Source organism: Rhinatrema bivittatum, chromosome 4 (assembly GCF_901001135.1).
Source record: "Rhinatrema bivittatum chromosome 4, aRhiBiv1.1, whole genome shotgun sequence".
In the NCBI taxonomy this organism is placed as follows: domain Eukaryota; kingdom Metazoa; phylum Chordata; class Amphibia; order Gymnophiona; family Rhinatrematidae; genus Rhinatrema; species Rhinatrema bivittatum.
This window is the reverse complement of record NC_042618.1, coordinates 63,233,002-63,259,529: the sequence shown is the minus strand read 5'-3', so window position 1 is coordinate 63,259,529 and position 26,528 is coordinate 63,233,002. Positions and strand designations below refer to the sequence as shown.

Genomic DNA, 26,528 nt, shown 5'->3' with positions numbered 1-26,528 from the left:
ATCAAATTAGAGGCTTCCAAAGATGTTATCCTATTTTCATTTTTTTTCACTTTCTCAACCAAAAAGTTTAAATTGTAAAGGTAATCAAGGCCCCTAAAGATTCAATAGCCTCCCATATTGTTTCAAGAGTAAAATGTTTTGGTCTTACCAAGAGTGGTTACAATATAGATTGTTGTGACTCAGCAAACAGTGAGGGGAATCGTCTCCGCCTGACACTGAAAGAAGCCCTCCATTGGCGAGTCAGCAGACTCCATTACAGAGTCCTCACCGGCGTCCACTCCATTTTCCCCAACTAGCTCTGACCCTGCATGGGATCTCTGGAGGTGGCCGGGTTAGCTGGTGAAGCCTTCATGATCGGGGAAAGCGAGATGGAAAGACCCGGAGGCGAGGATATGCACATCTTCTCCAATCTCCGCCTCCAAGGGCCGCACACCCAATTGTTTTCTGGGGACAATGTGCTCATCCAATCGGGCCAGTGACCGAGGTATCCATCGAAGCTGCATGGTAAGACCTCTCTTTAGCCCTCCATTTTCACCCAGTATGCGGCGTTGTACAAAAGGTAATTTTAATAGGCAACAGGCAGAGCTCACACTGCTATCCCTGTGAGCACTATCTTGGATCCGGCTCGGTTTGTTCCATTTTATTTACTTAGCTATGACAGGCTTGTGTTCAGCATAGAGCGGTTTGTGGATCATGGTCAAAATTTTAAACTTTGAATGATATCTTATAGGCAACCAGTTCAAATCAATTATAACTGGGGAGATATGCTCTCCTCTTGTTTTTCTGCTCAATAATTGAGTCGCCATGTTCTGGACTAACTGTAGTATTGGACTAACTTCTTAGGAAGACCACCCCACAAACTATTACAGTAGTCCAGCTGGCCAGTAAGTAGGGACTACATTATAGATCTAAACATGGTTTTGGGCAGAACAGATTTAACAACAACTTTAATCATTTTAGTTTGAAAAAGATTACCTTTGCCACATGCTGAATGTGTGGTTCTTGCATCAATTCAGAATCTAAAATTATTCAAAGATTCCTGGCTTCCTTTAATATTGGTAAAGAAGTTCTTTCAAAAGCCATAGTAAAATCATCAATTGGTGGAGACTTTTTCCAATCCACAGCAAGCAAGATTTACCAATATTCAAGGCTAACCCTTGCTCAGCAAGCCAATCCCATATGGACGATATACATTGTTGAAACAACGTCTGAGGAAAGATATCATTCTCATCACAAGGGGTATACAATTGTATATCATCTGTGCAAATATAAGATGTTACAGCCATAGGGGTATATTTTAAGATGAATGAGTGCACGCACACATGGACACCCGATTTTATAACATGCGCAAGCAGGTGGCGCGCATGTTATAAAATCGGGGGTCGGCACGCGCAAGGGGGTGCACATTAGTGCAACTTGCACGCGCCATCGCCCACAGCCTTTCTCCGTTCCTCCCAGGCCACTCCAATTTCGAAGCGGTGGAGGAGGAGCTCCGGTGGAGCGCACTGTTAGCCCACGTTTGGCTGCATGTTTTCAAGTAAGGGGTAATAGCGCTTCGAAAATGCGCAGCCAACCCCCCCCCCCCCCCCCTCCGAAAATAATAGCGCCTGCAACATGCAAATGCATGTTGATGGACCTATTAGTCATTCCCGCATGATCCAGAAAGCAAAATGTGTAGCCAAGCCACGCATTTTAATTTCGGCCAGCACCGGGGAAGTGTACAGAAAAGCAGAAAAAACTGCTTTCTGTACACCCTCCGACTTAATATCATAGCATTATTTGGCCCCAAAAGTAAAAAAAAAAATTTTAAATCTGCCCGCGGGTTGTAAGATGGCCGCTTAAATTTTTGCCGCGGGTCCGTTTTCCGTGGCTGTCAGCGGGGTTTGAGAACCAATGCCGGAAAAAATTGAGCGTCGGCTGTCAAACTCGCTGGCAGCCGCTGCTTCTGTCAAAAAGGAGGCACTAGGGCCGCACTTGTGTCCCTAGCGCCTCCTTTTACCGCGGGCCCTCATTTACTAATTTTTTTTACTGAATCGCGCGCCCAGGAGAGTGGCCTGGGCGCGCGTCGGGAGAGCGGGCACTCGTCGGCTCTCTCGCAGGTTTTTCTGTATCAGCCTGTTAGATAGCTCCCACCGATGCTAAATGTTAAAATTATATATGATTATGATTAATAAGGCCACTTGGATCTTTAATCGTGGACTTGAAATGTATACATAGTCTGCTTTTTTTCCCCTTTTTATAAATTCCTTTTTTGTTTGTTGTGAGAATTTATGTATGTATGCATTTGATTGAATGTCAGGAGATTTATCTTGATATAATTGTTAAAAATTAATAAAGAATATATTAAAAAAAAAAAAAAGAAGGAACACTAACAGCAGCTCAGTGTTGTGACCTTTACAGAATCCGAATTGGTGACTAGATAAATATCATCCTCTAAGTATTCATGTAATTGTACCATAACATTTCTCAATAATTTTGGCTAGCGTAGGGAGATTTGATCTTGGGCAAAAGTTTGAGACTTCAACTGGGAGATTAATGTTCTTTCAAACAGGCCTTATGGTTGCTAATTTGAGACACTCAGATAATAATCCTTCTGTCATGGATTTATTTACTAAAGACATCACTTTGTATGAAATATCTTTCATTGTCCTAATTGTGGTAAATGGGCAAGGATCCAATGGGGAAAATATGGAATGTAGCTTATCCACCAATACTGTTAATTCATTTTCAAATTTGACAGAAGGACCACTGTAGGAAGACCGCTACAGTATTTATTCTCAATGTAAGTGGGACTACAAAAAGGATTAAAGAACTCCTTGATGCAGGATTAATGAAACATGGCATCATGTTGGTGTTGCGATCCTGTCCGCACTCCTCGCGGGCAGGCCCCTACCTCCATGCGGCCAGCCGGGCCGCTGCAGCAGTCCCTCTGAGGTATCCGGGCTCCTCCCCGGCCGCCCTCTGCTTCGTGCAGCGGGGCCGACCCGTCACGAGCTCTCCCTCGCGGTCGGGACCCCCGCTGTCTCTCCTGGCCCTCCCCAGCGTGCTCGGCCGCTCCCGGGGTCCTCACCCGGCAGGGAGGCCGTCCCTGCCGGTGCCTGGAGCTCTCCACATTGCTACAGCTTCCCCAGTTCTCCGCAGCCAGCCTTACCTCTCCTGCTTCAGGGCAGGGTTGCCCCGCTGCTTGCCTGGCTTCCATGGCCCTCCACGTGGCTGGGGACACCACCAGCTTCCAGCATTCACCTTTCCAGCTTCCTTAGGCGCAAGCGCGCGCCTCTCGTCTGCTCTTCAAGGGCCAGCCAGGTGTGGCCCCCTGCTGGCTCCTCCCTGGGCATTGTCTACCTCAGCTCTACAAAAGGATTCAACATCCAGTCTGTCTTTGCCTTCGCAAGGAGTTGGTCACTCCTGGGAGTTTACCATCTTTGCTCCAGGAGTTTCCGTGTTCCAGCCTTCTACAAGGTCCAGTGTTACTCGTTCTCTGTTGCAGCTGCTCGTCCCGTCTGATGTCTACCTGCTGTTCCAGTCCTGATGATTCCTTGATGTACCAGCCCTGATGTTTGCCTGTTCCTGCCCTTGGCCTGTCTTCCAATCCGGTACCCGTGTTCCAGTTCACATGATGCTTACTTTGCCTTTGGCTGCCGGTGTGCAGCAAACCCCGCTTCAGGCTGCCGGTGTGCCTGCTTCTACCCTGTTCCTGAATCTTCTGAAAGCTAGCACCTTGTTCCTGTATCTTCAAGATGTCCTGGTGCCTTGCGGCAAGCCATGTCGTGGTCCGTGACCAGCCCCATGGGCGGGCTGAGTAGGGCGCTTCGTGATGCAAGCCATGCACCTCATTCCTGAGTCTGTGAGAAAGCCCTACCCTGTTCCTGAATCTCCTGAAAGCTAGCACCTCGTTCCCGTATCTTCAAGATGTCCTGGTGCCTTGCGGCAAGCCATGTCATGGTCCGTGACCAGCCCCCATGGGCGGGCTGAGTAGGGCGCTTCGTGATGCAAGCCATGCACCTCGTTCCTGAGTCTGTGAGAAAGCCTTACCTTGTTCCTGAACTCTCTGAAAGCCTGGTATCCTGCAGCAACCCCTGTCGTGGTCCGTGACCAGCCCCACGGGCGGGCTGTGTAGGGCGCTCCATGTTGCCAGTCTCGTACCTCGCCCTTGAGTCTCCTGTATGCATCATACCCCGTTCCTGACTCCACATCTGCACCTTCAGTACCTCGCTTCTGAGTCTACGTCAGCACATCCAGTACCTTGTCTCTGAGTCTCGTTTGCATCCATGTTCCAGTCCTCGCTGCCCTGGCCTCCATCCGGCCTGCCACTTCATGCCGTACCCTGCGGCAGGTCCGAAAGGGCTGGGAACGGTCGGAGGACTGTTCACAAGACCAACATAGCGTTGTTGGGTCTTCCGAAGCGTGCAGGCCCGGAGGAGGGCCTGTCTTCCAGTCTTCACTCCAGCCTGCTTCCGTCCAGCCCATGCTCGGGCATGCCACGCCTCCCGCGGCACCTCTTCAGACCTCTCTGGCGTCGAGCCGCAGCCCAAGGGCACACCCATCTCCCAGGAGTGGGATCGCTCCGCAACAGTTGGGGGCTCTATGGGATCAATGTTACTTTTTAAGATAAGTTCCTTTGTTTGGAACATGTTACTCACATATTTTTTGAAAGACACAGAGTATTGTTTTTATTTGCAATATGAGAAATTTTCAAAAAAAAATATTAAGTATGGACCAATAAGGTTGTTTGCAGTCTATAATACATTATAATGAGGCTGATCTACATATTAAGGCTTCCTTATTCCTTTATCAGTTTTTTTAAAATACTGACTGGGAAATTGTTGTTTGGGTAGTTCAAGAACTGATACAGTTCAGAAAGTGGTCCAATATGAAGCTGGACAGTTATCTATTACAATACTAGTGTTAGCAGTTAGATTCGATGTAATCATCTGCTGATGGATGGAGGCGATATTTTCTTTAAAGTAGTTCGCCAATTTAACACAACTAGGAACATTATGCTGATCAGTTATTAGTCAAGAAGTCAGATTCTTCTATGGCAAGTGGTGTTTTACCAAATCTTGAAAGAACCAGGGGGGCACACTTATCTGGAGTCCTGAGCACTAGGTCTTGTTTGGGTGCCAATTTATCATAAACCCCTGGTAGGGTTGAATACCATTTTTCTACAACCTTTTCAGCTGACAATTCTACCCATTCTTCAGGGGCAACCAATGAATGCCAGTCGGACAAAAATTCAGCTTTATCAATTTGTGATTGGACTGATCTTTTCATCCTAATTATGTCACAGTTATCATAACAATTGCAAAGGCTGTACAAAATAAGAAGATGGTCAGATCAAGTGATCTCATAATTTCTTAGAGGTCATTTTAATCGACCCATTCTTCATGACTGATTAAGAGATCCAGCATGTAGCCCCCTTTATGGGTGGCAAAAGAGATTTATTGGTTAAAATTAATAACATTCATAGCAGACATAAAAATCCGAGCTCTACTGGAGGAAACATCATCTATGTGGAGGTTAAAATCACTTATCACTGTTAGTATGGGATAACTTAACTGTAATTTTTTATTTATTTATTTTCTCTTTATTAAATTTTTCATAATAATACAAAGCTTTAAATCTTTGCACAGAAATCTTTCGGAAACAAATTATAAACGATCAAACTGATCATTAACAAAAGTTGAAAGAAGAAAAAAATAATAATATTACAGTCCACAAAATACTCTTTTGGGGGCGGACGTCAGAAAGAAAAAATGAAGCCTTCCATCTTTCAAAGAAAAATAAAGAAGAAATTGTCAATAGCTTGCTATACCTCGTTACAATAAATTATTGCTGAGAAATTGGACTAACTATAGGTGATGATTTCCTCATCACCCTGTTTTGGGAGTCAAGCCACACTTTGAGATGATCGGGGTTAAGAAAAACATATGTGGTGTTATATTTCACGATATATCTACATGGGTACCTTAGCTGGAAAGTGGCTCCCAGTAGTCCAGTATCTTGCCTTAAAGCCAAAAACCCCTTCCTCCTCACTTGTGTAACTTTTCGCCAGATCAGGGAAGATCTGGACTTTTTGGCCCATAAACTGGGTCCCTATATTCTGGAAATAATTTTTCATAATCAACCCCATGTCTTTTTCATATATGAAAGAAATCAGCAAGGTGGCTCTTCCCACAATCTCTGCATCCGAAGAGTCTAAAAAAGCTGTCAAGTTCCCCAAGTCCAACTGGTTCTGATTACCATCTCCTTGTGATCGAGAAAAGGGAAGGAAATAAGCCTTGTTAAATGCAGGTATCTCTTCTGAGGCAATATGTAACACCTCTATCAAATATCTGCGTAGAGTCGCTCTAGGCAACTCTCCCAATACTTTGGGGAAATTTAACAGCCTTAGATTTAGCCTCCTGAAGCGGTTTTCCAGAAATTCAGTCTTTTTATTTAAGGCAATATTATCTTATACTATAGTCATTTGTAATTTCTGGACCTCTTTAATATTTATTTCCATCTGCTGTACTTTATTCTTTTGCTCAGACAATTGCAGGTTGTGGTCCTGTGTCACCAAGTCCAAATGTGAAGAAATTTGAGTGATTTGAATCATAGTCCCCTGGATTGCCAAGTTTTGCTGGACCAGCAATTCCCAAATCGCATCCAAAGTTACCACAGGTGGTTTGGGAGGCATAGCTAGCCCCTGCTGTATTCTCCGGGTGACATCCTCCGGTGTTGTTGACAAACTGGGATTACTAGTATAGGTAAAACAAGTCTTACCACCATTTAGTTGGTTTCCCTCTGGACTCAGAACACTGCTCAGGCCTGCCATGGCTCCTTGAGGTGTCACACTTCCGGGTGTCTCAGCTGCTTCTGCTCCCTCCATGGTTCGCGCTAAACCCTGTAGGTTTGCGGGTTCCAAAGCAGATTCTAGCGGTGACAACAAGGATATCACCTGAGGCAATCTCGGCATTGGAGGGCTCAGTGTAAGCTCCCCTGGCGAAACGGAGGCTTCTCCTCTGTTTTCAGCAATGGGGACTGGCTTCTCCTGCTTCGTAGCGAGGTGAGTGCACCTGGTGATCTTTCTTTGTCCCGAGGGGAGAGAGGGCGTTGGAGGGTATGTCCTCAATTTCCCCTTGCGCTTCGGAGGCATAATAACGGTGAAAATCCTTTTCTAGCAAAAGAAACAACAGGAGCTCCGACGAGCAAGCGGCCATCTAACTTAACTGTAATTTGGCAAGGAATTCATCTAATTCCATTATCACCTCTAAGGTCACAGATGGTAGACAATACAACAAACAAAATAGTCCATTTACCAAAAGTTGCAACCAATATTTTGTAAGGAGAATGAGATTTAACTTCAATACTTTTAGGCTGGATTGATTTTCCATAAATCATCAACATCCCATTTCCTCAACCTAATTGGACATGCTTGTTGTAGATAACGGCAACCTGATGGACATAACTGGTTTAATAATATTGAATCATGTTCATAATACCAGGATTCAGTAATTGTCTAAATTGTAATTATCAATAATGTTGACCAGGAACTCTACTTTACTTCTTACTGAATGTGTATTTATGTATCCCACACTGATACCTGTTGAGGGGGTACCTGTTTTCTGACTAAGTATTTTGCTATAAGCCCTCTCAGGATATACCAAATCCTGCTTCATGCCATGGGAGTACCTATGTTTAGAAAAGTCAGCATATTGACCACGGTTATTCATCACCGGAATTGTGGAAAGCATAATTAACAAATCCATCCATGTTAATAACTGTGAATATATGTTTTTACAATCTAGAACATAAACAATTCCATGCATTCATTTAATAGCGAGCTTACAGAAAATGCAATAGGAAACAAGGTCCCATAAAGGAGCAGACCCTTAGACAAGGGCCTTTAGGCGAGGTCCACCTAGCAGTCTACTTCCCTATGGAGTTGATGGGATTACGGTGGATTACATCACTTCCAGTGCCAGAGGTCTTCCTGACCCCAGCGGCAAATTGGGAACAGTCTGAGCAGGTAAAGTAGAGAAGTGCAAAATTGTAGCAGTGTTTAGGCACCAAATCGGGAAAGGAAGAAAGGCTCAGTTCCTGGTGTGCCTAGCAGTTTGCCTCCTTATGGAGCTGATGTGGTTACTGAGGATGAGCCAATCACACCTTTGTCTCTCCACCCTTCGCCCCATCAACACCTCTAGCTTTCTGTCACTATCCTCCATGTCACCACTTTTAGTTCTGTCACCCTCCCTCCACGGCTTAATATGTAGACAAAAAGGAAGTGGAACTGTGGAGGGGGGTGAGATGGACAGGACCAGAGTCAGGTGTGACCTGTGGAAAGGGGCTCTGTTCTGTTTCCTCAGGGGAGCCAGACTTGATGTACACTCCTGGCTCTGGTCTGCTTTCTCGGGTCTGGGTTATTCTGTCAGAAATGAAGCCCTCGGTAATGGACACAAAAAGGGGTTGAATTAGCACAAGTTTGAGATTTATGAGCAGCAGTGCCATTCATCAAGGCCGGGGCTGAAGCCTTGGCAATTGGCCCTTCTGCTCAAAAAAGTTTCAAACCTGTGCCAATTCAAACCCTTTTTTTTTTTTTTTTTTTTTTTTTTTTGAGTCTGTGTCAATATCACCCCTTCTGTTTCCTGCAGTACAGGATAGGGGGAGGGGCTGGATTAGGGAGCAGAGTGGTTGCTCTCTTCTCTGTGTTCCTCCAGGCTCCCCGCCTCCCCTTCTCTTCCCTGAGGCTGCCTGGAGGAGAGGGGATCACTCCTGCTGCTCTGTCTCTTAAGACCAAAAAGAAGTGCTGGAACTGCGTTCCAGGCCGTTCCTCTACAAATTAAGTCCTGCCTCCCTCCCCTTTCACCACCTCTGGTTCTCTCACACACACACACACCCTCCATCAGTAGCTCTGCACCACCCACACCCCAACACCATTTCCTGCTCTCTTCACCCCCATTAACACCTCTGGATTTCTTTCACATAGATCCTCCCCCTCTGACTCTCTCTTGCACCCCATTACCAACTCTTTTGCATCCCCCCCAGGCACTGTACACCTGCACTCCCCCACACAATTCCCCCACTCTGCCATGGTTCTCAAGCACCCACATACTCTGGTTCTCTCTCTCATCACCACAGTTAGCCCAAGTTGCATTGCTGATTTCAGGGAGATGGGGAAGGAAATAGCCTTCACCTCCCTTTCTGTGCTCCATCCAGCATTCGACTTCCTCCTCATCTCCCCAAAATTCATCACTTTTGAGCCATCCACAACATTAACCCCCTCAAAACATGACCCCCACCTCCAAAGATTCACCCCCTCCTCACCTCCCCCAACACTACCAGCATTCACCATGTTTTCACCTAATTTCTCTTTCTGCGTTTACCTCCTCTCCTTCCCCTCACTTAAGCTCTCGGGTTGTGCTCCTATTTTTTGTCTCCCCACTCTGCCCTCAGCTAAGCCCAAGTTCTGGGATCACAGGTGATGGCTGGGTTTGTGTTTAGTCCAGGCCCCGTTCCTCCTGATAAAACAAGGGGGATGAGACACAGCAAACAGAGCAGCACCGAAAACTATTGCTCACCTTTCTTGTCCAGCCCTTCTCCACATTCTGAGGCCCATGCAATTATGTGCGCTGAAAGCGGGAGCTGACTTCAGCACCGCCTTTTTAACGCAGCATGGCCCCCGCAAGGGGGGGCATCATGCAATATGGAAATTAGGGGTTTGCGCCGCGGCTGTCGGTTATGAAGACCGACGCCGGTAAACTCGACCTTGGTTTTCATAACCTGCCTGTCTGCCATTAATAAAAACTGGCCGTTGAGTTTATCGGCGACCATTTTCATTACTGGCAGACGGCCGGTTATGAAAACCGATGCCAAGTTATTTTATTTTTATTTTTTTACTTTAAAAAAAGAAGTACAGAAAAGCAGTTTTTTCTGCTTTTCTTTTTTTTTTTTTTATTTATCAAACAAGATGGCGCCCTGAGAGGTTGTAAGTCAGTTTGCTCCGGAATCTGAGATTTCTAAATTTAAGCTTTCGCGCTTTTTCTTAAGGATAATGCCTCATAAGAGAAAAGGAAAAGTTCGGGTTTACCCACCCGACCGGGATAATGCTTTCGGACAACGTTTAATGTCAGAGTTTACCTTTATCGCATCTGATTTGAGGGTTTCAAGCCCCGCTGGAGAGCAGGCGAGAGGAGAGTCATACTCTCCTGGGGAACTTTCGTTGAGCCCTCCGGATCCAAGGACGCCGCCAAGAGCTTTTCTGTACTTCTTTTCAATGCGCTCAGATATTAACGCCTGCTACATCTCAGATGCACATTTATCTTTTTGCATTCGGAGTGAATGAGTAATAGCCTCATTCACATGCATTTACATCTGATGAGCGCTATTACATTCACTCCGCATCCGATGCGGGTTAAAAGGCGCTAATCCACCCCCTAATGCAATAGGGGGATTAGCGCCTATTTATCCCACGACTGTGGGTTTAACAGTGCGCTCAGCCCCTCTGCCTGCAGTATCTGTTCCAGTCTCACCCCCTTCCCTCCTGGGAGGACAGGAAGGGGACAGCTGAATATGAAGCAACCACTGATGAAGAAAAATTCTCTGCTGTCTAGGGCTGCCTGGATGGGAAGGGCTGGAGCACTAGACAGAACAGCTGTTTGAGATTCAGGGAACTGACCCAACAGAATCGGGGCACAAGCTATGAGCGTGCCCATGCCTAGCAACACCACCACCCTCGAGGCCCCCATTCAGATATTAGCCAGGGAAGAGGCTGCTTAGCTTTATAAAATCTAAATTTCTCACCATCTCAGGTCAGTGCTGCTGAAAAGGCTCCCAGGAAACCATAACTTGGGGATAAAAGGGGCTCCATACTCAAGGAACAGAACATCAACATACTCTCTAAGAGAGGAAGCCTACTCCATTTTTCCTGCACTGCCCAAAGCAAATGGTTTATGGCGTGCCATGGATGGCATCTGTACATCCTTCCCTAGCCAGCTGAAAGTGAGGTACCAGAATTGTAGCCTTATGCAGGACATTGGTGTAATGGAAACAATCTAGAAGAAGATGCAGCTGTTGCCTGGGAACCAAGGATAGCTAAAGAGAAAAAAAATGCTCAAATTCCAGGCAAACTGCACTATCCAAATCCTTCCCACTTGCGTAAAAAAAAAAAAAAAAAAAAAAAAAAAAGTATGTACCTTCTGATTCCAGCTTGTCCAATCCATATGCCACAGTTGTACTAAGGCGTCTTACGGCCGGAACCGCAGCCGTATATTCAGAGGATACAGATGCAGACGTTGCCATGGCGACGCTGGCCGTCTCCTCCATCCGGAGCCTTATTTCAGATGGCGAAATTACGGCTTCAGAGACAGCAGAGAGTATATCCTGCCCCAGGACTGTGCTCAACCCTGTTCAAATCAAGAAAAAGAACACCTAAATCATTAATCACCTTTAAGGAGGAGACTGGCAGAGAAGGAAATTTCAGAAATCAGATTTATAGCACAACCAGCACAGGAATGTGTACATCGGCTATAAATCAGACAGACTACCTCATGCCGGCTATGACATTTCATCTACAACCCAACGTCAAGGGAACTCCTTACTACGTGGTCAATGTGCGGTGGCTTTTACCCAGGACAACACTTTACGTGGTTGTCCTATTACTCAGCCACCGTAATTTATTCTTCCATGATTTTATTCAAAAACTGCTGGTTTTTTATTTTTACTATTTTTTGGTTTTTAATTTTTATTTTAGTTTCCTGTGCTCCTTCCTCTCCCCCGGCGTCTTGTCCGACCCACCCGCTGTTTTTCACTTCTTCATTACTATTTATCTATGAGCTGGAAGGCTATTAATCGCTTAATGCCACTCACGTGGGTCCGGATCCGCCCGCCCGACATTAGCCTTGGTACTGCCTGCTTCAGGGGCCGCGGGGGCACGTTATGATGCGTCCGAAATTCGGGTTCACCAAGACTGAAGCACACATGAATGATGTTGTATACGAAAAACAAAAATTGATGTGCTTCAGTCTTGGTGAACCCGAATTTCAGACGCATCATAATGTGCCCCCGCGGCCCCTGAAGCAGGCAGTACCAAGGCCAATGTCGGGCGGGCGGATCCGGACCCACGTGAGTGGCATTACGCGATTAATAGCCTTCCAGCTCATAGCTAAATAGTAATGAAGAAGTGAAAACCAGCGGGTGGGTCGGACAAGACGCCGGGGGAGAGGAAGAGAGCAAGAAGGAGCACAGGAAACTAAAATAAAAATTAAAAAACAAAAAATAGTAAAAATAAAAAACCAGCAGTTTTTGAATACAATCATGGAAGAATAAATTACGGTGGCTGAGTAATAGGACAACCACGTAAAGGGTTGTCCTGGGTAAAAGCCACCGCACATTGACCACGTAGTAAGGAGTTCCCTTGATGTTGGGTTGTAGATGATTTCTGGATAGAGGGAACGAGGTCTGTTGGTGAATAGGCTATGACATTTCAGCAAATCTGGGCTAACAACTGAGGGTATAATTTGCAAACCAGATGGGTAGCTGCAAAGCCCAAGCGTTCTTTCACCCATTCTCAAAAGGTAAAAGTACTTATTTTCCCTTTGAAAGATGCCCAGGGGAAATGTTCCAACAGAGATTTGCACCTGCTTTTCTATAGATACTTTTTCCCTTTCTTCCCGGAAAGGGTGGTGGATGCCTTTCTTCACGGAAAGGGTGGTGGATCCCTGGAATGCCCTTCCGGAGGATGTGGTGAAGACCAGAACTGTGAAGGACTTCAAAGGGGCGTGGGATAAACACTGTGGATCCATAAAGTCAAGAGGCCGCCAATGAAGAGTGGGTGACTCGCCAGAATGATGGCTAATACCTGGAGACAATACCCTTATTCAATAAACGTACACATGCTTACTGTGACTCCAACATCATTCTAGCTTCAACAGCAAGAGGAAATGTGGAATAAAGGATCTGCACTCACAAAGGGGGGAGTAGCTGGCTTGTTACGGCGGTTACTACCCCAAACCAAATAAGCCTGTTACTACTTCAATTTCTATGCAAATACAGCATAGTTCTCTGCTTCAACGGCAGGGGAGAAGAAAAAACTGATACTACACACATCCAGCAGAGCTCTCTGCTTCAACGGCAGGGGAGAAGAAAAAGGGTTCGCACTCACAAAGCGGGGAGTAGCTGGCTTGTTACGGCGGTTACTACCCCAAACCAAATGTGCCTGATACTTCACTTTCGATGCATATCCAGCATGGCTCTCTGCTTCAACAGCATGGGAGAAGAATAAACTGATACTTCAAGCATATCCAGCATAGCTCCCTGCTTCAACAGCAGGGGAGAAGAAAAACAACCAATAAGGGCTGTATAACATAGTCTGGGTAAAACAAATAAGCATGGGTGTAGCTTGCTTATTGCGGCGGTTACTACCCCTACTACCCCTAACTTATCAGCTAGATATTCACTTGGATGCAGCTCCATCACTGCTTTCTACATTAATGGTGGGGGTGGAAGGGAAATAGAACCAAGAGCTAAGAGAAACAGATAAGTATGAGAGAAAAAAGTGTGTGAAGCTTGCTGGGCAGACTGGATGGGCCATTTGGTCTTCTTCTGCCGTCATTTCTATGTTTGTATGTTAAAACAAAAACCCCACACATAGTTCTGATAATGCAAACAGAGACGTGTGGTTACCTCCCCCCAGACAAACCCTGCCTAATTTTCCTGTGTGCTGGCCATATGTACTTTTATCCAGCCAAAGAGCGGGCAGTTTTCCGATGCCCAATTTTCCCGACTCAATGGCTTTTGTAAAACTGGTCCTCTCTATCTCTCGTTCTATTGATGGAACGATGACAAAATCACATGCCACAAACTTGTCCCTCTACACCCCTGGCTTGCAATAAATATGCTAACAAGCCCAAAGTTGTTCTTTTGCAGGTGGAGGTGAGGGATAAGTGTATGGATACGTCAGAAGTACATCACAGATTAAGCAGTCACCCAACTCCAGTGTATAATTCACCACGTGCAAGAAGAAATGCCACATCAATGGTTAACACGAAAGTGAAACCTCACATTTCAAGATAACGCGATGCCCAGTCAGGTAAAACTTCCTGCCTGGCTGGGCACAAGAGTCTCCAGCCAAGCCGGTCATGAAATAGTTTGCCCTGAAGAGGACCATCTGTTGCTGCTCGAACCCTAGAGCTGGAGAAAGCAGCAACAGAGTGGGTAGTGATGTCGGCATGGCCTCCGTCTCCCACAATGGGATGGGAAATGGACATGCTGGCAGCATCCCAAAACTGGAGCCTCCCTAAAGAAGAAGGAAGACCTACCAAGTCAGCTAGCTCAGGGACAACTTTACATCCTGCTCGTGTGTAATGGCTGGGACTTCAAGACAGACATTTCTAATGGACACCAATGGAGTTAAAATACATCATCATTTTACAACTGGATGACCTGTGAGCTTCGCAGCACACAGCATTGTCAGATACCAATGTTCTTGTACAAATGGGTTAAAACAGAAACCAGGCCCTTTGACTGGTAGCCGATAAAAAAAAAAACTGGATCAGGGCAAAGGTCAAATGCAAAGATCTGATCCTATAAACTCTTCTGATCATCTCTCCTATGACCTCTTACTGTTCAGAGCTAAGCTGGACATGGGATGGGACTGTCTATATTATGAAGAGCTTCTATTAACCCCATTTAGTAGTTTAATTCTAACGGGCAGATACAGAAAAACGCGTGGGAGAGCCAGCGAGAGCCTGCTCTCCCAACACGCGCCCAGGCCACTCTCCTGGGCGTGCGATTCAGGAAGCAACAATATGCAAATTAGGACACCTGGTAAAAAGGAGGCGCTAGGGACACTAGTGCGTCCCTAGCGCCTCCTTTTTGACAGAAGAGGTGGCTGTCAAAAAGGCTAAAGGCTTTAGAATGAGGAGGGGCATTGGGCGCGACCCCTCACCCCACTAAAGGTTTGACAGCAGACGCTTAATTTTACCGGCGGTTGTCGAACCCACTGGCAGCCACGGGTTCGGAAAACGGAAGGCGGCAAAATTGAGCGTCCATCTTACAACCCGCGGGCAGATTTTTTTTTTTTCCTTTGGGGCCTCAGACTTAATATCGCTATGATATTAAGTCAGAGGGTGTACAGAAAAGCAGTTTTTTCTACTTTTCTGTACACTTCCCTGGTGCCGGCCGAAATTAACGCCAAAATTTCTGAAAGTAAAATGTGCGGCTTGGCTGCACATTTTACTTTCTGTACTGCGCGGGACTAACTAATAGGCTCATCAATATGCATTTACCCCTTACTGTATAAGGGGTAAAAATAGTGCGTCGAAAATGCGCGGCCAAATGGGGACTAACAAGGCGCTCTGCCTGAGTGCACTTTACTGTATCAGCCCGTAAGAATGGTTAATGTCCTCTAAATATAACGCAGCAAAAATACATCTGTTTTGGATTCTCCTCTAATAATTCTCTCAGAAAGATTATCTTCACTGTATTCCTTCATTACAACGTTTACAAAGGTACTGTATATTTCTAACATTAAATTCTTCAGCATAATATTTTGTTGAATAAATCTTGGTGTTCTGGACTCGTGCAACTCTACCATACCTTCTGAGGGAGAGGCTGTGTGAGAGGTAAGAGCAGCTGCAGACTCTGGTTTCTTCTTCCATAGCTGGCTAATGCTAGAAATGGTCTGCGTTTCGGATGCAGTCTCTCCTGCATCCGTCAGGCCTGGCAATTCTGTGGTCTCCTCAGTAGTAGGATGCACTGATGTCAGGGTTACAATGCTTTCTTGACTTGTCTCTCCTGTTTCTTGACCTGGACCTGCAATAGCAACACCCTTGTTTCACTTTGAGACATAACACAGGCTCTTTGATCATTTAGGTGATCATTTATGATTAATGGCATGAAACAAGGGCAATGGGTGTTTAAAAGAACATGACTCAGCATATTTTAATACAGTCCAACCCAATAAATCCTTGCACTATATACAGATGTCTTGGCACATGCAATCGGCCTTGTAACATGCATACATTGCACCACTGCCTGATATATTCTCATGAGCAACAGATTATCGCAAATTATTGTGTATAACAAGGTTTTCTTATAATCCATAAAAACCATGTTGACCAGTTGATATCTGGCCTTAATATGTCCGATATGCTAGGAAAATGATGCTTAAAAACGTTTCTAAAAAGTGAATCCAGGTATAAGTCAGTGGCAGTTTGTGAGCAGTCCAAGGTGAAGCAGAGTTTTGCATCCAAGTTAGACGATAGCCAGACAACACCGAATAACTTAGCCTTATATCTCTAGGACTGCCTCGGAGCACATCTACCGTTATCTAGGTATGTGGACCTGGATAATTGGTTTCTTGACGAGATATATTCAAAGTATCTCTGGTTAAATAGCAACCCCCAAATTTTTTAACTTTTTTTTTTTTTTAAATCCTAGCAGGACAGCCAGCCCGTTCCCCCAACCGCTTCCCCCCGCCCCATACACTCCCCTCAGTAAAGGCTTTAAAATAATGTGGGACATTGCTCCCAAGTCCCCCCCAACAGATCATTTTTAAAGTTGCAGGTCTTTTAGCCTGACAAGCACAGGGCTCTGGGCCCCTTCAGGCCTCCTACCCACGTCCACACGAACCCACGCGCCCTACCTGGTACCTCAAGTGGATTTGGGGGGTGTTGGGTGAGGCAGGGGGCTTGCATTGCATGGGTGGAGGCAGGGGGACAAAGAAGGGGACAAAGAGCCCAGACGTTGATTTTTAAATTGCAGGGGGGGGGGGGGGGGGGGGGGGAGTGGCTGGAGCTACTCATCAGGCTGAAAAGTCTTTTCAGCCTTTAGTGGGGTGAGGGGTCGCGCACAATGCCCCTCCTCATTCTAAAGCCTTTAGTGGGGTGAGGGGTCGCGCACAATGCCCCTCCTCATTCTAAAGCCTTTAGTGGGGTGAGGGATCGTGCACAATGCCCCTCCTCATTCTAAAGCCTTTAGTGGGGTGAGGGGTCGCGCACAATGCCCCTCCTCATTCTAAAGCCTTTAGTGGGGTGAGGGATCGTGCACAATGCCCCTCCTCATTCTAAAGCCTTTAGTGGGGCGAGGGATCGCGCACAATGCCCCTCATCATTCTAAAGCCTTTAGTGGGGTGAGGGGTCGCGCCCAATGCCCCTCCTCATTCTAAAGCCTTTAGTGGGGCGAGGGATCGTGCACAATGCCCCTCCTCATTCTAAAGCCTTTAGTGGGGTGAGGGATCGGGCCAGCTAGGATTTTTTTTTTTGTAGTTGCCATTAAACCGGAAATAATTTGAATATATCAGTTAGGTAGCAAATTATCTGCGTACTCGTACCCGGATAACTTTAAAGCCTAAATCGGTTATATATTCAGACATAGCCCAGTTAGGTTTTTAAAGTTATCTAGCTACATGAACCTGGATAACTTTAGTGAGTATATTCAGTGGGGCATTTATCCCGCCGAATGTTAGGCACAGGTTATCCATTTGCCAGCTTACTGAATATTGGCCTTAAAGTCTATAGCATTTTCCTGCCTATCAAAATTATTTAACAAAATAAACTGTAACAGATAATAAATGAAAGAGCAGTGCCAAAATAGCTCAGATTTTTCACATAATTTATTGTACATACCAAAATAAAGACAGACCTAGGCCTCTGTTCATTTTTGAGTGTTTATGCGATGGGTCTCCCATCAAGGAGCCCTTTTCGCCACTAAAGAGATCCCTAGGAAAAATTCTGAGTGGGGGAGACTGCTTGGCTTCCACTTGAATGCTGCTATATATTGTAATAATGTCATAGAATAAGTTAACTGTTAAAGTGTGATATTCGGAATGACCACTAGATGGCACTCATGTTGGTAAATTTACCCAATTTGTTGGTATTGTGCTAATGGGAAGAGAAGAGTGAGGAGCAAGGTCCTGTAGAAAGAGTTTGTCAGCCGGTATAAAAGGATCTTGACAGGGGTTTTCAGAGGAGTATCAAGATGGAGTGGGCTCAGCTTGGGGGTGGCCTCTCGGTTGAGAGGGCCCTGCAGGAGCTTTTCCACCTCAAATGAAAAGGCCCGATGTGTGAAGTGCTTTTTCTCAAGAGGAAAGATCCAAGGTGTGGTGTTGTCTCTTCATGGAGAGACAAACGGTGGGGGGGGGGCATGACCTGAGTCCTCGAGGTGGAGTAGAGTTGTAGCAAGAAGTCTACAGTGTGAGAAGAGCTTGGAGTGGAGATCCTTAAAAAAAAAAAAAAAGACAGCCAGGACATCCGGAAGTGCCGGATGAGAGCTAGGAAAAGAGGATTGTGGAGTGAACAAGGTTTCCTGTGTTAGACGCTCTAAGTCCTGTTCTTGGAGAAGAGATACTATGCAACAAGCTGTGACGCCTGTAGTCATTTGAAGAGAAGAGAGACTAGGGGTATATGAGAAGTAATAATTGCGTTCAGTGACAGTGATTGAAGCACATGTACCTTTGATCTTTTTATGTATCTTTTACAACTAACTCAGCGTAGCTGGGCAAGCCTAGGCACCCTGGTCTGTTCAGCGATTTTCGCTATTCTATCACATTTAAATCTCGCAGGCGCTCTACGCCTGCTTTTACAGCAGCAGTCACGCTAGCCTGGAATAATTTACCAGTCTTGGTTAGAAATTAATTGACTTACATGAAATTTTGTTAACTACTTAAGGCTCATTGGTTTTCTTCCCAGTTTTCAGAGGAGGGTGCCAGCTGACTTAAGGTTGGCGTTTGATGTTGTGGAGAATTGGGATTATGATTTGTGCAGTGGTAGCAGTCGGTAGTTTGTATATGTAATGCTGTATTGTAGATAATTGGTTTTATGTTGGATTTATTATGTATGTTAAATCTGTAAACTGCTTCTATTGTAAATTTCATTGGTTATGCAGTATATACATTGTTAAATAAATAAATATTCTGATTGCCGGTAATACCAGAAAATAAATGGTTGGAATATATTCTCAGAGTGAGATCTATTTTTCCTGGTAATTGTGAGTATTGGATCACTAACCCCTAGGTTCATCTTTCTGCCCTATTTACAGCAGAATGATGTGTAGTGGAAAAAAAGGGGGGAGGGGCGATAGTGGGCAGCCGGCATCATCACAGTGGTGCAGTTTCACCCCCATAGCGCCACGGGAAAAGGTGTAGTCATTTCCCGTGGTGCTGCCGGCGATAATATGAAAAACAAATTATCACCCACAGCGCTGCCGGGAGATAACTCCGCCCAAAGCCCACCCACACTCCTCCTCTTCCCCTAATTTTAATAATACCGCACATCACACAATAAAAAAATGACCCTATCAGATAGAAGGGGAGTATCCTCATTAACTGATTTAATTGGTTTTATTTTCTGGGGGTTTTGTTGGCACTTCAAAGTAGATTACATTCAGGTACTGTAGGTATTTCTCTGACCCCCAGGGAGCTTACAGCTAAGGGCCAGATTTACTAAGGCTGTTCTCCCATTTTGTGTCTATGGGAGAAATGCTTAGTAAATTAGGCCCTAAGTATGTACCTGAGGCAGTGGAGGGTAAAATGACTTGCCTAATGTCACCAGGAGAGTCAGTGTGTTTGTAGCCTGCTGCTCTAACCACTAGGCTACTCCTCCTTACCCAGCTACACACACCTGCAGATCTTCCTAGCCTCTGGACCCAGGTCTACTACACCTTCTGCTTGACCTACAATTCCCTCTGAACGCTTCCCGAGAGAAGAGCACTCGGCTCACTCAGGCACCAGACCTGCTCATATTTTATGTGCCAAGTCAGTGGAAATAATAAATGTTCCTAAACTTTATTTATTTATCTATCTATCGAGTTTTATATACCGTCATTCGGTTTTGCCATCACAACGGTTTACAAAGGATCGATTTCTACAATCATACATTTGTTAACATGGCTTTTTAGTCATTCTAGTATATATTCTTTCAAAGAGTCATTCAGGTATAGGCTGGTATATTCTGGTATGGTCGTTTTAGCATAGGGTCATTAGGAGTTTTGGTGGGCTTTTGTAAACATCCAGGTTTTTAGTTCTTTTTTGAATGTTTTTAGATTTTGTTGTGTTCTCAGGTCCGTTGGGAGGGCTTCCCTAGGGCTTCCTAGGGATAGAGCTCTGAAATAGAGGTGGCAAACACAATTTAACTTAAGAGCAGAATGGCAGAGCTGCCAATTGCGGATATCTCTCAGTCTGTCACATTAACAATGAAAGAAAGCAATCCTTTTAAGTGGGGTTTTTTTTTTTACTGTTGCGATAACTTTTCCCAATTAGACCTGTTTCTGGATCTCAAAAGAGCTACATACCTCTTTCAGATCACTTACTCAGCCCTTCCAGAGACTGTGGGCTCTATTTGCATGAAAAGAGGGGAAAAAAAAACCTTTTGAAACGATATCATTTATGTATAAAAATGTAACCTTTTTGGAGCTGCCTCTGTGGTTCAGCCTGTATTGCTGTGGTGCAAAAGACTTGGGATTAGGTCTGCTGTCCACTGTTCTTATCATTATGTATGTTTTATTGTTCATCGCCCAGGCCTATTTGTGTTGGGTGATCTATAAATTCAATAAATGTAAATGAAGCTGGCTGGTGCTGGATGAACAACAGTGGCAATGCGCTCAGACCTAGGGAAGACCGTGCCAGGATACCATCCCCATGACCCCATGCCTAGCAATGTCCCTAGGGTTATCAGCTGGACAATCGCAGAGCACTTTATTTTTGGCAAAACAACCGCTCAGCCTCAGGGAAGCAACAGTGCATGGCCCAGAGGAAGGGAAAGAGAGGAGTCAGTCAGCCAGGAGGAGCTCGTAGGAGCACCATAATGGGGTCGGAGGAGCCTGGCTGAGGGCCTGAGGGGTAGGAGAAGAGACGGCAGCAGCAAACGGGGTCACCAAGAGGAAGGTGGACTTAATGGCCCTTGGGATGGGGGAGTGGGGGAAAAGTGAGGAAAGAGAAAAGGGAAGACCGAGGATCGAGCAGAGAGGGAGAGAACTGGGGATTCTCAGAGCAAGTTCGCACAGGTAGAGAACTTGGGATCATTGGACTAAGAGGGAGGGAAGAATGGAGAAGACTGCGAATCATTCATGGGAAAAAAATAAAGAAAAAATGAGGGAGGGAAGGGGAGAAAAGAAGGTCTGAGGGCAGAGAAAGTTCTCACCCCCCCTCCCCTCCTTGCTAATTTCAGAAGTTCCCAGGTGTGTCTGCTTCATCCATAGCTCACGTTAGACGCTGGGAAATGCACACATTTGACAATTTAATATATGTGTATCTTCCCACCTCACCCTTCCTATCCCCCCCCCCAACCTCCTCAACTGCCCATTTTTCCAGCAGCTAAATTTTGGGACCTCGTGAAACTAATCAACTAAAGGCAGCAGGGGACAATTTTCCCACCCTTTGATCTGGCCAAAAAACAAGGGGCAGATAAAGGAAAACACAACCTGGTGCCAGAAGCAGGCCAGGTTACAGCTGCCCAGAAACCAAGCGGGTCAGTGCTGGCAGCCTGGTAGTGGCCGGCTACCATCCAAAGGAGGTGATATAGAGAAAACAAGAGGCAGATAAAGGAATCATGACCTAGTGACACTGGAGGAGGACCCAGGGCATCCGGCACCTGGGAACTTAATGCATTTGTGTCAATTTCCCCGTGCACCGTTCTTCTTGTAGAAATGCTTAAAGTCACAGAAGCTCACACGAATGCAAACCCCGGAAAAGAAAAGAACTGACAGGCTGTTGTGAACAGTCTGTGGGGCGAAAGCTTCCCTGCGCTCACCGTGATGGGCATCCTTCGCACTACTAGGCTGAAGACTGACTTCATCCCAAAAATCCCTGTTTTCTCGCCCTGTAGGGATCCACGTATAAAACTATTCCCACTTTCTAACTGGTTAACAAAACATGGAAAATCCTATTCAGCTACTGCTGCCCCATAGGCTGGGGATGGAGAGTGAAATCTGAAATGAAAAAAAACTGGAGAAAAGGTAATGGGGAGGGATCCCCTTGAAATAAGTGAGAAAGGAGACCCAGCAAGTTCAGCCTCTCTGAGGAAGCACACGGGGATCACTGCTCACCGCTAGGCAAAACAAGATACTTCTCAATAACTTTGTACCAATACTCAGACAAGAGGGATTTTCTTTTTTCCCAGTACAGGTCTCTGGCACTAAACAAAGACTTTTTTTTTTTTTTTTTACAAAAAAAAAAAAAAAAAAAAAGGCATGGCATGCTCAATTTTATGCTGTTCATTATTAATCTAACAAGGATTATCCCTTGGCCTGCACAAGCCACAACCAATTAAATCATTTTCAGGGGTTTCTTTCAGCACAATACAAATTCTCCAGATGATCACCACAAGCTAACATCAACAGAAGCTCCAATGTGCCGCACAGTCATAATTCCCAAGGGAACAGCGTTTTGCAAAAGTCCTCCTGCCCCAATAGCAGCCTCTCTCGTAAGCATTCAGTGCCGTTCTTTGCAAATATTTTATTGAAAAACTCCTGCAGTACTTATGTCCTGCGGACTTTATCCCACGGCAGCGATCACACTCTGGCCACAAAACTGCAGGGCACCGCTGATGTGGTGCTCACAGCCTTGTAGTACTGATTCTTTTTTTTGTTTCTCCATCCCCAGTAACGGGTGAAAAGCACCTTGTGGTTGCTCCTTTGCAGCTCAAATTTAAAAGGGGAGCTACATCACCTCACAAAACAGGCATCCAAATATATGTTATAACCATAGGTTACACTGCATTGCTTGCAGCAGAGGGCGACAAAAATGATCAAGGGAATAGACTGGCTCCCTTACAATCAGGTCGATACAGTAAAGTGTGCTCCGTTGGAGCGCACTGTCAGCCTGCTCTGGACGCGTGTTTTCCCTTACCCCTTATTCAGTAAGGGGAGGAAAACACGCGGCCCACCCGCGGCACCTAATAGCGCCCTCAACATGCAAATGCATGTTGATGGCCCTATTAGGTATGCGCGCGGGATCCAGTAAGTAAAATGTGCAGCCAAGCCGCACATTTTACTCTAAGAAATTAGCGCCGACCCAAAGGTCGGCGCTAATTTCTTCCGGCGCCAGGAAAGTGCACAGAAAAGCAGTAAAAACTGCTTTTCTGTGCACCCTCCGACTTAATATCATAGCGATATTAAGTCGGAGGTCCCCAAAAGTAAAAAAAAGTAAAAAAAAAAAAAAATTTGAATTCGGCCCGCAGCTGTCGGGCCGAAAACCAGACGCTCAATTTTGCCGGCGTCTGGTTTCCGAGCCCGTGGCTGTCAGCGGGCTCGAGAACCGACGCCGGCAAAATTGAGCGTCGGCTGTCAAACCCGCTGACAGCCGCCGCTCCAGGCCAAAAGGAGGCGCTAGGGACGCGCTAGTGTCCCTAGCGCCTCCTTTCCCTCGTTTGCACCACGTCGCCTAATTTGCATGCTGGAGCATACTGGATAGCTCGCACCGGCAAAGGGCCGGTGCGTGCGCCGGGAGAGCGGGCGTTCGTCCGCTCTCCCGCGGTTTTACAGTATCGGGCTGATAGAGAGGTTACACGGGTCATAAGGGCCAGCTCTGTGGGTGCAGTGGGTGCTTCAGCACTCCCGACACTGAGATTTCTTCACTGGGTTCATGGAGGTATCATCTGTATTCAGTTTAGCACCCCAATCATTTTGAAATGTTGGCTCCCGTGAGACAGGTTAGGTCTGTTCAGCTTGAAAAAGAGATGGCTGAGAGAGGACAAGATAGAAGTTTATAAAATCATGAGTGGAGTGGAACAGGTAAATAAAGGATGGTTATTTACATTTTTACATAGTACTTAAATAAGGGGACACTCTATGAAACTAACAACCACCAGATTTAAAACTAATCGTGGAAAGTACTTTTTCACTCAATGCACAATCAAGCTGTCGAATCTGTTGCCAGAGGACGTTGTAAAGGCAACTAACATAGCAGGGTTTAGAAGAGGTTTGAACAAGTGCCTGGAGGAAAAGTTCATAAACCATTATTAGCCAGGAAGCCTAGATAAAACCATTGCTATCTCTGGGAGTAATAAGAAATAGATCTATTTTACAGATCTGGTGGGTATTTGTGACCTGGACTGACCACCTAACCTGGCACCACCAGATGTGCAAACCGTGCAATTGCACAGGGCGGCACATCATGGAGGGTGGCGTCAGGAGCAGGAAGAGTCCCAGGCTACTGCCTGTGGAACTGATCCCACCAGCGGTGGGATCAGTTCCACAGGCAGTAGCCTGGGACGGCAGAAGAAGCAGAAGGCCAGAGAAGAAAATGATGCCCATCCTGAAGCTCCTCCTCTTGTGCTGGCTCTGTGGTAATTCAACACTCGTGGTACTAGTACTTCCTGTATTCTCATCTTGTGAGAGCTGCCGAATGGCCGCTTTCCCAAAGAAGAAGGTACAGGCTGGCAGTAGTGGCAGTGGAGGAGGAATGACCTGCATGGGTGTGTGAATGAATGACCTGCATGGGTGCATGGTTGTGTGAATGAATGAGAGGGGGTGTGTGTGTAGATAGCTCTATCTATATACACAGAGAGGAGAAAGTTTGTGCATCCTACTCCCTCTAATCTACGACTATCTCAGGGCGACTGGAAATCAAAAGTTCACAGGTATGGAGAGCAGGAATTTTTAAAATCCTTTTTAGTTTTATTTTTTGGGTGTTATTTGACTGCTGTTTTCAAATATTTTATTAGTGTTTGGGTCATTTAAAAAAATTGTGAGTTTTTACTTCTTCAATCTTTTGTCATCTGTTTTTGAAATATTATTATTGTTTTTACTATGATTATGTATTTATTATATTTCTTGAATTTTATTTATTATATTTCTTGAATTTATTGTTTGATATTTGAGGAATGGTGATGGTTATCAAATTTGCGGATGATACAAAATTATTCAGAGTAGTTAAATCACAGGCAGACTGTGATACATTACAGGAGGACCTTGCAAGACTGGAAGATTGGGCATCCAAATGGCAGATGAAATTTAATGTGGACAAGTGCAAGGTGTTGCACATAGGGAAAAATAACCCTTGCTGTAGTTACACGATGTTAGGTTCCATATTAGGAGCTACCACCCAGGAAAAAGATCTAGGCATCATAATGGATAATACTTTAAAATCATCGGCTCAGTGTGCTGCAGCAGTCAAAAAAGCAAATAGAATGTTAGGAATTATTAGGAAGGGAATGGTTAATAGAACGGAAAATGTCATAATGTCTCTGTATCGCTCCATGGTGAGACCACATCTTGAATACTGTGTACAATTCTGGTCGCCGCATCTCAAAAAAGATATAGTTGCGATGGAGAAGGTACAGAGAAGGGCAACCAAAATGATAAAAGGGATGGAACAGCTCCCCTATGAGGAAAGGCTGAAGAGGTTAGGGCTGTTCAGCTTGGAGAAGAGACGGCTGAGGGGGGATATGATAGAGGTCTTTAAGAACATGAGAGGTCTTGAACGAGTAGATGTGACTCGGTTATTTACACTTTCGAATAATAGAAGGACTAGGGGGCATTCCATGAAGTTAGCAAGACTAATCGGAAAAAATTCCTTTTTCACTCAACGCACAATAAAGCTCTGGAATTTGTTGCCAGAGGATGTTGTTAGTGCAGTTAGTGTAGCTGGGTTCAAAAAAGGTTTGGATAAGTTCTTGGAGGAGAAGTCCATTAATGGCTATTAATCAATTATACTTAGGGAATAGCCACTGCTATTAATTGCATCAGTACCATGGGTTCTTCTTAGTGTTTGGGTACTTGCCAGGTTCTTGTGGCCTGGTTTTGGTCTCTGTTGGAAACAGGATGCTGGGCTTGATGGACCCTTGGTCTGTCCCAGCATGGCAATTTCTTATGTTCTGTTTTTTTTTTTTTTTATTGTTGCGCTGCATAGAGAGTCTGGCTTTTTGTGTTTTCCAGTTCAGGTTTTATGATGCTCGGATTTCTATTTTATGGTTGCTCTATTCTGTATGGCTGAGGTGAGGTATTCTTCTAATAGAAGTGTTTTAGGGCTTTCGGAGGGCCAAGCCCACACACAATACATGTTGTAGGTCTAATACCATATGGGTTCCAAGTGTGTTTTTGCAGGGATTTCTGGTTGGCATCACAGCAGTGCATGTAAATATAATGTAAGAGACATTTTTACCTCAGAATACTGTACTTTGATATTTTTCATGTAAAATCTTAACTGTGTGTGAAGCAGGCCGGGGAGGGGGCAGATTGGGGGGAGGGATGCTGTGCAAGGCTATAAGGTTTGCTAGGGCATCTCATACTCTTGCCCTAGCCACGGGCTCCGAGAGGGGTGGAGGTGTCAGCTTTTTAAAGTTTGTATCACTGGAGGAAACTGGGCTTTTTTTTTTTTTATGGCCCCGGGATAGACAATGAACGAGTGGGGGCAGCACAGTAATTGTTCACACAGGGCAGCAAAAAAAGTTAGCACTGGCCCTGTTAGCCACTGTTGGAGACTCCAGCATTAACCCCTCTTGAACCTCCCACAAGCATTCAACCTCTCTCTGCCTCTCCTTTCTTTCAGCATTTACCACTGCTCCCCAACATGTGCTCCAGAGAGAGAGTCTGCTTTCTCCTCCCCTACTCAGCCC

At 45.4% G+C, this 26,528-nt stretch overlaps 1 protein-coding gene across 6 annotated transcripts in view; it reads right to left on the bottom strand.

Annotated features, from left to right (window-relative positions):
• ARMH4 (armadillo like helical domain containing 4) overlaps positions 1 to 26,528 on the bottom strand; it is a 257,111-nt gene that overhangs the window by 208,526 nt on the left and 22,057 nt on the right. For all 6 annotated transcript variants that reach the window (XM_029598229.1, XM_029598231.1, XM_029598228.1 and 3 more), the window contains 2 exons: positions 15,574 to 15,789; positions 11,172 to 11,381 (listed from right to left, as the gene is read on the bottom strand). In XM_029598229.1, the coding sequence (XP_029454089.1) occupies positions 11,172 to 11,381; positions 15,574 to 15,789 (426 nt within the window). The remainder of the gene's footprint in view (positions 1 to 11,171; positions 11,382 to 15,573; positions 15,790 to 26,528) is intronic.